General features: G+C 36.0%; 1 protein-coding gene across 1 annotated transcript in view; it reads left to right on the forward strand.

The window, feature by feature from the left end:
* Window positions 1-2783: 2783 nt before the first annotated feature.
* LOC150092552 (general transcription factor IIF subunit 1-like) overlaps window positions 2784-12643 on the forward strand; it is a 185258-nt gene continuing 175398 nt past the window's right edge. Inside the window, exon 1 of the mRNA XM_090414316.1 lies at window positions 2784-2970. Within this exon, the coding sequence (XP_090270442.1) occupies window positions 2953-2970 (18 nt within the window). The 5' untranslated portion in view covers window positions 2784-2952. The remainder of the gene's footprint in view (window positions 2971-12643) is intronic.

Below are 12643 nucleotides of genomic sequence, written 5' to 3' on the forward strand. Positions count from 1 at the left end.
ATGGGGATAGTATAGGGTTGGTGAGATGGATAGGAAGGTGGTTGAAGGAGAGATACCAGGGTGTGGTTTATTCAGGAGTGGAGTCTAAAAGACGGCATGTGACTAGTGGAGTGCTGCAGGGCACTGTTCGTGGACCACTGCTTTTCAATTTTTTCATCAATGATATAGGAAAGGATCTGAGAGGAAGTGTTCACTTGTTTGCTGATGATGCAAAGTTGGGTAGAGCAATTGTGAGTGCACAGGATGTCAAAATTTTACAGGATGATTTTGATAGTTTGGAGGACTGGGCTATGAAAAACAGATGTCAATTTAATGTGGCAAAGTGTATGGTTATGCACTTTGGGGTGAAAAGAATAGCAGCAGTATATCGCACTGGTGGAACCATACTCCAGGAGATTGATGAGGCCAGCGATTTGGGAGTGTTGGTGGATAGCGAATTGAAGTTTAGGGGCCACATTGCAAAAGTGACTAAAACAGCTCCGCAAATCATTTGGCTTCTGAAAACTACTTTAACATGCAGAGACAAACAAGTTGTTGTTCCTCTGTATCGAGCCTTTGATAAAATCCCATCTGGACTACTGTGCCCAGTTATGAGCACCAGGGTTTCTTCGTGATGTGGAGGAAGTGGAGAGGATCCAGAGACTAGTGACCAAGATGATAGCAGGTCTGTGGAATAAACCTTATGAGAATAGGTTGAAGATTTGTGGGTTGCAGAAATTGGACGATAGGCGAAGGAGGGGTGATATGATTGAGACATTCAAATTACTGAAGGGTTTCTATAAGATTGATTCAGAAGATATTTTTGAAAATATGACTGATGGTGGGAGGACTAGGGGCCATGCATGGAAACTGGGCAATTGCGTGGTTGACAAGGGTGTTAGAGCTGGGTTTTTTACTTGGAGAGTGGTGAATGAGTGGAATAAGCTGCTAGAGTCAGTTGTGGATGCTATGACCATGAATGAGTTTAAGGCAAGGTATGATAGATACTGTGTGAATATCGAATAGGTGTTCTTGACATGATGTTAGGGCTTCCCTCGATGAGTCTGTCGACTCCTTGGAGTTACCCGCAACAATAGTAATAATAATAACAATATATATTTCATATGAGTTATAAGAACACTGGTGGCAATTGAACTGCCAACTCAGTCTCCAAAAACTAGATAGGATATAACGGCTTCGCCTACTCCCTATAATGGAATAAAAGGCATTAAAACCACCTTACTGGCCGTTATGGATCAAATACGCATCCACATACGCTTCGTATCCATCATATATTTCATTGTTATAACAATGGTATTATAATTTTAATAAGCGATTCGCATCCATGATAACGTGAACGTCTATAGACGTCTTGGCCGGTAACGTGGTTAACTGATTTATATTTATTCTTTTTATTATAAGAACAATAATGGAAATATGAACAGTGAAACATGCATTATGACCCTTTTAGACAGGCAGTGACATATTAGTCACTCAACGTGACTTTGATATAAACTTCTGGTTTCTTTTTGAGGAGAACGTGGAAGTATCAGTGGATATGGGAACCTCAAAACCTTATCATTGGAATGTTTTACTTTATGGTTGTTTATAAAATTTATTGCTCTTGTGGAATTAGATATGTAGGCAAGTTGGGGCAGTCAGGATACATCTGCATATCAGAACCTGTAAAGGGCATTGGGAAGAAAATGAAGCACTGATAGGATTATTCTTCAACACAACAAATACAGGCCACCGAGTTTTTTGGCAAAAAAACAGAAATGCTGTGTATCAATCATAACTGTTTTATAAGAAAATTTAAACAGGCATGAAAAATATTGCATACTCCAACACAGTGTAACAAAACTAGTGACATCAAGTCTGTTCTGCATTCATCAATAATCTAATTAGCTGTGGAGCTGGGATATGAAGTTTTATGTAGCAGAACATGACAGAAACAACCAGCTTTGTTCGAACATTTGCATATAATTTAATCCAATGGATTTTAGTCATCTTGTATGTACTGGTCTGTTGAAGTTTGTGAAAAAGCTGTTACACATAATTATTCTTTCTCGTTTTTTTTTTTTTTTCATACAAGTTTTGTATCCCTGATGTGGAACAACTTACAAAATTTGGTGGGTATATTTTAAAATTAATTTCTGATATCATATTTATTAGCAATTTTTTGACTCTAAAATATTACAAATTTTAGAGAAAATTAAAAATATTTCCTTGAGTGAAGAAAAATGATTTATTTCATTTAAAAAATTGATATTCAGAAGTAAATATCTTCTACTAATCTAAATAAATGACATATATTCATCCAAATTTAGAGCCCAAAATCATACATTAAATGCAGTTATTTTCTCAATTATATGACCACAACATGAAGTCAATTTGCTGGTTAGAAAACAAAAGGGTTAATTAACTAAAAATACAGTTGCATGATGTACCAGAAGTTTGATACACTAACCCATTCAAGGGCCAGTTATTTGAGGTATCATAACTGAAAATAGCTCTCACAAGATCAACTATATTAGAAATGCTTATTAACAGAAATTTGATTGGGGAGGAACTGTGAAGAACTTGGACAACTTGAATCACATAATATCTGAACCAGTGGTTCAGATATTATGAATGCCTCTGATGATCTCCATTCTCAGAATTAACTAATTCTTCAGAGTTCAAAAGATCAAATAATAATAATAATAATAATGTTATTATTATTATTATTATATAAAACTTTACAATAAATCCATTGGTGGTGGCTCTACGCATGACGTAATCGAGTTCAGTGTATAGGATTGTTTGTCATGTAGTTACCGTCGTTGGATGTTTTTCCTGGTGAATTGTTTGGAATAGTGGTTATATATAAGTCTTTAAAATGAATTATTTCGGAAACTGTTTGTGGTGAAGTTTGAGTTTGCACGATAGAAATATTTTGTTTGTTCGTTACTCTCTTTTTAAAATACAGGAATGTCTGGACAGCAACAGGTTATTAGGTTTCTTGTATTATTTTGCATATTTATTTATATTTATATTGTTAGGTTTTGTCATATTATTTTACATATTTATTTATATTATTAGGTTTCTCATATTATTTTACATATTTATCTATATATTATTTTCTGTTCGATCGAAGCGATTATGTTATAAGTATTTTATATAATGTCTTGTGGCATGTAAACATGGCCTTGCGCAAGGTGGCGGGGGCACTAAGTGTGACATTTCTCAATTCTTAAATGTCTAATGACTTACTCTATTTATATTCATAAATCTTATTGCACTTCTTTCCAATTAAATAAGTCATATTCTAACAAGAATTCAAACATAAAAGCGTTATCTTTTTTACCCATTGTTTAATTTTCTTTCTTTTTTTAAAAAAAATTCATTCTTATCTGGGAGATACACGCGAAATTTCAAAACAGGGGATTTTTGTAGAATTAAAGATGATATTAATAAAATTAACAACAGCTAGAGAACAAATTATTAAAAATATTGAACATTCCCAGAATGAAACTTTGTCTCTTAGATGCCTTCTGCATTATTCATGGAATATTCATGTCAAAAAAAAAATCCAATGATTCCAGCTTCTTCTTCTGCAGCTTCACCCACTTAAGTGGGTTTACTGTCGATGATGAGTCTCCTCCACATCCTCCTGTCTTGGGCTGTCACCACATCCTAGTTCTTCATCCTCAAGTCCTCTTCTACCAGCTCCCTCCATCTCATCTTTGACCACCCACGCTTCCTCCTTCCTTGCAAATCCATCTGCATGACCCTTCTTCTCACATATTCGTCCTCCCTCCTCATCACATGACCAAACCATTCAACCTGCCTCCTGTATCTTCGCTCCTAAGTTTGTAACTTTCACTGTTCCCCTTACATAGTAATTTCTCAGATGATCCTTTCTGGTCACATCGCACATCCACCTAAGCATTCTCATCTCTGCTACTTCCATCCTGCTGATGTTATTTTCCCTCAGGGCCACAGTTTCTATAGCATACATTAGAGCTGACCTCACTACTGTCCTATAGATTTTGCCTTACAGATTGATAGGCACCCTCTTATCGCATAACACTCCAGCCATCTCCCTCCAGTTCCTCCAACCCGCTTGTATCCTGCATCGCACTTCCTTCTGAACTCCTCCATCTTCTTCCAATGTTGAACCTAAACTCCCTCACCTTCCTGATGACATTTCCTTCCAGATCTGTCTCCTGGCCGCCACCCACTGTGCAACACATATACTCTGTCTTACTTCTGCTCAGTCTCATACCTCTCTCTTCCAGTACTTTTCTCCATCTTTCTAGTTTAGTTCCTGCTTCTTCTCTTGAATCTGCACACAGCAAGATGTCATCTGCATACAACATTGTCCAAGCCGCACCTTCTCTCACCTCCTCCATCACAATGTTAAACAGAAACAGACTTAATGCTGATCCTTGATGCAAGCCAACTGTTACTTGAAAACTTTCTGTCTGTCCCAGACAGGTCCGAACACGTGTCTTCACATTACTGTACATCTCCTGCACCAACCTGATATATTTCTCTGGAACCTTCTTCTCCCTCAGACACCTCCAGACTCCTTGCCTTGGCACTCTATTGTATGCTTTCTCCAGATCAATAAATGCCAGATGTAGCTCCCATTGTTTCTCTGGAAACTTTTCCATCATCTGCTGTAACCCAAAGATAGCATCTGTTGTTGATCTGCTAGGCATGAAGCCAAATTGTTGCTTTGCAATCTGTACCTCCTTCCTCAATCTTCCATCAAGAACCCTTTCTAGGATTTTCATTGTGTGGGACATCAACTTTATTCCTCTGTAATTTTTAGTCTTGTGCATCCCCTTTACTCTTGTAGATGGGGACAAGTGTACTCTCCCTCCATTCCTCGGGTATATTTTCCTGTTGGCAAACTTTCATGAACAGGTCCCACAGCAAGTCAATTCCCTCTTCCCCCAGTGCCTTCCATGCCTCCACTGGAATCCTGTCAGGGCCCACCGATTTTCCATTCCTCATCCATCAAAATTTCAAAACGGGATTTTTGTAGAATTAAAGATAATATTAATAAAATTAACTACAGCTAGAGAATAAATTATTAAAAATATTGAACATTTCCAGAATGAAACTTTGTCTCTTAGATGCCTTCTGCATTATTCATGGAATATTCATGTAAAAAAAAAAAAAATCCAATGATTCCAGCCCTGAATTTAAATAATTTGCATGCTATAATCTAAGCAGATTTAGTTAGCATAATCGTGGAAAGGTTCACCACCTAACAAATTTCAAAGGTTCACCACCCAGACATGCCAATATCAAAGTTTCAACTTTAGTATTGGCATTTAGTATTTCATCTTCAGTGCAATACACATAGTAGTATTTAGATCTATGAAATCCATGTTTTGCAAAACATTCTAGTGGTCTACTGGAAATATATCCACAGTTCATCATTTCTAAACTGATGTAATAATCAGCTTAAAATAAATCCAAAAGTATTGGAAAATTTACATGCGATATCAAACCTGCACAAAGGCTCCTGATCAGAAGGGGTATCATTTCATTTAAAATTTCAATTTAATTTGCAAATTCTATTTTATGGGGGTGCTGAAATATAACTTTGAACAACTGCACCTTTTACCCACAGGGTGGCACTAAATATATACATCTGAATTGCAGTGTGCTTTGTATATAGGATACTAAAGTATTTGATGTGTATTCAACAGCCTGTGTGTATAAGTATAAAGAATATAGAAGAATGGGATAGTTAGTAGAAATCATAAGGAAAACAAAACAGTGGGCCTAAGAGGCTATTGCACTTTATTTACAATAATGCCAGGAACATTCAGAACAAGGGGGGTGGGTGGCATTGGTTAGCTCATCTTTGCCAAAGGCTACTGGCATTAGTGAGACATGGCTGACAGAAGATAATATAGTTAATGGGGTAGAATGTGAAGGGTATAGTGTTTTCAGGGAGGATGGAGAGAAAAGAATGTGTGAGAGAGAGAGAGGGAGGGAGAGAAGGGGTATTATTGGCAAAAGCTGAACTGCAACCAAAGATAGTTGGAATTCACCTGCAGACTAGTGAAAAGAGCACATTTGAGGCCATCTGATTGAGATAATGGTCAACAGAACAAAATATAGATGACCTGCTTTTATAGATGAGGAAATGTAAAGGATGAAGATGATAGTATGCATTGGTAAATAAATGGAGGTAGAGTAATTATTATGGGGGACTTCAACTATGGGAGTGTAGATTGGAAGGAGGAAAGGACATGGGAGGAAGGTAATGGAATTTGTACAGTTATTAAGGAATAATTACCTGAAGCTGCATGCAGTGGAATGTACTAGGGATTTGCAATTATTGGATGTAGTAAGTATATGAAAAGATTTGTCTGTAACAAAGGCCATCACATTGCTGCCAGTTGATAAGAGTGATCATGTGGTGTTGACCTGGGACAGTGATGGCGAACCTTTTTACCCAAGTGTGTCAAACTTTTTTTTTTTTAAATATTTGTATTTAAAAAAAAAAAAGTTTTTTGTTGATGTGCCACTTGCATATATGCATTATAAATGTAACTACATAATCATAGATGGTGACTTATACATATCATATTAGGCTATTTATTTAATAGGACATTGATATAAAATCTATGAATTCATATTATACAATGAATTTAATAAACTGAAATTACAAACTTACATTACATTTAATGACTTTTCTGTTGCTGAGTACTGATAAAAAGTTCTTTCAATGAACAAACCTACCTTTGCCTTAACTGAGAGCGATCTTACACGATTTATCGCAGTTTTTTCATCGGAATGCCAATATTTTTCAACATCCAAGGTGTGTCACCTGAAACTCTCAAGTGTGTCAGTGCAGAGTGAAAAAAAAAAATAATAAAATAAAAAGTCATACATCTGCAATCATGATTATGGTCATGGCCTTGCAGACCACGTTTTGGATACAACCCACAGGATCTCCTGGGAAAAAAACCACCATTTCCACCATAGTTCAAAAAAGAAAGACTATTCTTCAAATCTGCATCTGCACTCAGGAATCAACCGAATTTAAACAAATACGGTTGCATTAAATTTCCCAAAATTTGGGACACATTAATTATCAGAGATCCCTCTTTACGTCCTTTAGATAGGACTTTAGTTTCACTCACTATTGTATTATTTTTTGCGTGTGTTGTTACAAAAAGTTCTTTTGTAATCCCTGAAGATGTCTCTGTGATGGAAACGAAATATTTGAAGTATTAAAATTAGTTTTAATCCTTTCTCAGTGCTGATAATATTCCATTAAACCTCCAACTTGACTTTGGAATGCTGGCTATGGAGAGAGAGAGTGGTTGAAGAGATGTGGATTACAGAGTTTGGTGGATATGAGGAAATGAGGTGATATGATAGAGATATTTAAGTTAGGAGAGGATTTTATCAGATTAATCCAGAGGGGTTTATAAAAAGAGTAGAAGGTGAAGAACCAGAGGTCATCCCTGGAAGTTATGTAAAAGTGTGATGAAGAGGGTGTGAGGGGCAAATGTTTTACATGGAGAATTGTCACTGAATGGAATGCATTACCAGCATGTGTTGTTAATGCATGGATTGTTAAGGATTTTAAGATTTTATATGATGAATATGTTGTCAGTAATGAACTTCCCATAATGAGTGCTGACTCCATGGAGGGTGTAATGATAATAATAATAATAAATTACCGATCAATCAGCATATCAGGAGTCATGGTTAAGGTTTTGGAGAAATTGGTGAAGTCAAAATAGAGGAATGGATAAAGAAAGGGGATACTATATGGGGGTAGCAACATTGTTTTGTGAAGGGTAGGTCTGGATTTGAGCCTGCAGCATGGTAGGTCGAGTGGTTAGTGTATCTACTCTCAGCCAAACGATGAGTCTTGGATTCCCTGGAGGTATCATGTAATAATAATAAATCTAGCAATTAATAATTGAAATATGGAATGAAGAAAAGTTACCAGAGGAATGGAAAATAGGAGTGATTCAACCAATATATAAAAAGAGAGATAAACTGAATTGTAGTCATTATAGAGGAATCACATTGTTAAATGTAACATATAAAATTTTATCAAGTTTAATAAATAGTAGATTAGAACCATATACGGAAGTAATTTTAGGAAATTACCAATCCAGTTTTAGACAAAAGAGATCAACTTCTGATAATATATTTATGTTAAGGAATATAAATATACTATGTATGGAATATAATATAGAATTATATAATTTATATATTGATTTTAAACAGGCTTTTGATAAAATAAATAGACAAAAAATGATTAATAGTCTTAAAAGATTGGGAATCCCACAAAAATTGGTTAGAATGATTGAAATAACACTAGAGGGAGCTAAGGGAAGGGTTAAAATACAAGGTGATTTAACAGAAGCATTCAAAATAAGTTCTGGAGTGAGAGGGAAATGTGTTATCTGCAAATTTGTTTAATTTGACACTTGAATATATAATAAGACTCAATATAAGAAGCTATTTTAATAAGAATCTGTACTGCTTTGTTCATATGCAGATGGTATTGTAATAATTAGCCATACCAAAAAAAAAGATTTAAAAAAGTAAGTTTAAAGAAGTTGGTTTACAAATTATTATTATTATTATTATTATTAAAACAAGACCTCATGGAGTCGAAGACTCATCTAGGAGGTCCTTTTATCTTACACACACATCTCATCATACCGTGTCTTAAACACATTCAAATTACTTGCAGACACCACGTTCTCAGGCAAGGCATTCCAATCACTCACAACTCTGCACGAAAAAAACCTGCCTCTCACTCCCTTACTCACACCCTCCTTATACAGTTTCCAGGGATGACCTCTGGTTCTCCCCTGATCTCCCACTATTCTCTGTAGAACTTCTCCACCATTGATCCTATAACAACCCCTTACCAACTTGTAGGTCTCTATCATATCTCCCCTCTTCCTTCTCTCCACGAGACTCTGCAAATTACATCTTTTCAATCTTTCCTCATACTCAACATTCCAGAGGTCAGAAACTACCTTAGTCATTCGCCTTTGGACCCTTTCCAACATCTCTTCATCCTTCTGAAAACCCGGTGACCAAATCTGGGCACAATAGTCCAAGTGTAGCCTAATCAAAGCCTTATACATTGGAACAAGTATCTCCCTACTTCTACATGTCAGTGTCCTCCGCATCATTCCCAGAAGTCTTTGTGTTGTCTTCACAATTTTGGCGATGTGTCCCCTAAATTTTAGATCCTTATCCACTATCACCCCCAGATCTCTTATTTCCTCTACTTCCAACAATATATTCTCACCAAGCATAAATTCTGCATCCCATCTTTGTTTTCCAAATTTTAAAACCTTACATTTTGCAACATTGAACTCACATCCCCATTTGCTTGCCCAATCACTCAATTTATTCAATTCTTCTCGCAAGGCCACAACATCTTCACTACTCTTTATGGTTCGTCCCAACTTTGCATCATCTGCAAACAACTGAATATCTCCATCCAAATCTTCACCAATATCATTAATATATAAGTTAAATAGTAATGGCCCTAAAACAGACCCCTGAGGCACTCCACTAGTGACTTTCCTTTTCCTGGATATTGCACCCCCATACACAACTTGTTGATACCTATCAGATAGCCAGTCTCCAATCCAATGCACTAATCTAATATCCAACCCCATCCGATCTAGTTTGACTGTCAACTTATCATGAGGTACTCTATCAAAAGCTTTTGCGAAATCCAAGTATATTACTGTGTATCCTTCTCCTCTGTCCAAGGAAGCAGTCACTTTATTGTAATAAGTAAGTAGATTACTAAAACATGACCTCCCTTTAGCAAATCCATGCTGTCCATCAAAGATTATACCATTGTTGTCAACCCAACTCTGGATCCTAGTTCTCACAAGCTTCTCCAACAACTTAACCACAACACCTGACACACAGATAGGCCTATAGTTTGATGCTTGAGTTCGATCACCTCCTTTATGAAGTGGTACAATCTTGCCCTCCTTCCACTCTTTAGGAACTTGACCAAGTGCAAGACTCGTATTAAAAAAATATGTCAAGGCAGGTGTCAACTCTCTAGCACACTCCTTCAGAATACGTGGTGATATATTATCAAGTCCCACAGCCTTATTTACATCTAGTTTACTCAACTCCCCAAACACCTCTTGCTCACTTACAGTCAGTCTCTCCTCCCCATCATCAACTGCTCTTAATCTCTCCATGAAGTCACATTCACAAGATTGAAAGATCTTTATGAATTGCTCATTAAGTATCTCCACAACACATTCTGCAACAGCTGTCTTTATACCATTTCCTCCAATCAGTGTCATCCTTCCATAATCGTTCTTTCTTTTGCTGGCTACATATCGAAAGAACTCCCTAGGATTCTTTTTGGCTTCATTAGCTAACTGCTGTTCATACCTCTCTTTAGCTACTCTCACCAACCAAGTCACCCTCCTTGCCTGGTCTTTGTAGACCTCATGAAATTGGTTACTTCCACTTCTCTTATGCTGTCTCCACAATGCCTTTTTTTTTTGTATTGCATGCTTAATCTCTTTATTCATCCATCTCACACCTACCTTATTTAACCTTCTCACCCATGGTATACATTTAGACATTGCATCTACTAAATAGTTTTTGAAAATCCCCCAAGCTGCATTGATCTCTTTTCCAGCTAACTCCTCATTCCATGCTACATCTGCAAGCTGTCTCCTGAGCTCTTCATAATCACTCCCCTTGTAGTTCCACATATACCCTTTTTTCACAGGGGTCCTTGCACTGCTGGCAACCATCCAGGTAATCACCTCATGGTCACTTTCACCAATTGGTGGATGATTTGACACCTCATTTATAATTACATCCTCCGATGAGATGACCAAATCCAAGACCCTTAATCCTCGTGTGCCCTCTGTTACATACTGTCTGAGGTAGTTATCCCTCAAAAACTCAAGAAACTCATTTTCTTTACTTCCAGTCGCTATCTCTTCATTCCAGTCTATATTGCCATTGTTGGATTCTAATTATGTAGAAAATAGAATAAATGTTGTTTGATTCAGAATCCAACATGATTTTCCGTCATAAGAACTATATTTGTAGATATTATTTAATGTAAATAACATAAATTATAATTGATATTATATAACTACCTTAATTATGTCAAATATTTAATTGCTTAATCAAAGAAATGTGTTAATGGTAAATAGATTCTGTATTAAATGTTATTAAGCTGTTTTATTTATTGATTTGTAGTTTAACTGCGCATTTATTGAAATGCGATCATTCTATTTATTCCTTTTGTGAAAGCTTAATGTTATGTAATAACTCAATGTAGTTGTATAGCGTAATGTAACATTCGCGAGAATGTTTACGTCTATCGGTTGTCATGGAGACGCGTGAAAATAAACGGGCGCGTGTGAAGGGAGCGTTTGTGAAGAAGAGAGAAAGGAGATACGTAGTAGTAAGTAAGAGTCGGAAGGGAACTTTGGAACTATAAGGTAGCAAGGAGGTTAACTAAAGAAGTAGATGTAATTAAAAGGTTCTTAGGGAAGAATTGAGTAGATATTTTTTTTCATAAGTGAATCTTATAGTTGGCTGACAGCAAAGTCAGCCGTAGTAATAAAGGAAATTACTGCCGTAATCGGATAATTAGAGAACTGGACATTCAAAGAAGAATACTGAATAAATCCAGTCAGTCTACAATTACGACTTATTTCTATACTACCAAGAAAGGGAATTGTACGAAGTTAAACTAGTTGATGAATGATAAATAAGAATAATTAATGTACCTTATAGTTGTTATCTGGATTTTTTGAAGCGCGATTAGTAATGTTTTAGTTATTTAGTGTTTCGCAAGTGTGATAAATACAATTTGAAAGTGTGCTCACAAAAATTGGAAGTACTGAAGATTATTTCTGGTAAGGACAGTCCTATTAGTTTATTTCAGTGTATGCAGATTTAAGTATTAGTTCCGTTGCGCTGTTTCTAAAATTTAACTGTAGCTTACCATCGAGGCTGAGAGTTGAAAATATAGACATTGAAGTGATATCTACCGTGGTTAGTGCCTGTTACGAGTTGATCGTGGAGTATAGTTGAGAGATACAAGGAAACTGATTAATTAAGAATTTCTATTGTAGTAAATTGAGTAAAGAAACTTTGTGATTCTGAAACTGTATTTGTATGTGACAGTTTGGAAGATTGATTTATTGTGAATGACTTGACCTGATGTACTAGCTTGACTGAGTTGTCATATTTAAAAGTGGAATACATGTATTTGTTATATAACCATATATTAAATGTTTTGTTTGTTAATTTAAATATTGTGTTTGCCTGAATTTCTTTTTACTGCACCGTTCACAAAAATTCGGATCTAGCGGGAATCCCAGAAGGAAAGAAAATAAATACCATCGGCCTGAATGAGTGAAAAGACTGCTAACTAATTTTGAATTAATCTTACTAATTCATATAGACTTATCTAAGGATAGAGTGGCGCAGTATAATAGAAATTTCTCTACCCTTAGATCAGTGATTAATTTGCAATTAGTTTTCCTTTATTTTATGAAAGTGACTTTTAGCAAGATGGCGGATTTAGAACATAACATGAAAATAGAACGTCACGACAAATGGCGCAGTCGACAGGATGTGATTTAATTGATAGAAAGTA

Source organism: Typopeltis vanoorti, chromosome 25, assembly GCF_054136105.1.
Source record: "Typopeltis vanoorti isolate ZY-2024b chromosome 25, IOZ_Tvanoo_1.0, whole genome shotgun sequence".
Classification (NCBI taxonomy): domain Eukaryota; kingdom Metazoa; phylum Arthropoda; class Arachnida; order Uropygi; family Thelyphonidae; genus Typopeltis; species Typopeltis vanoorti.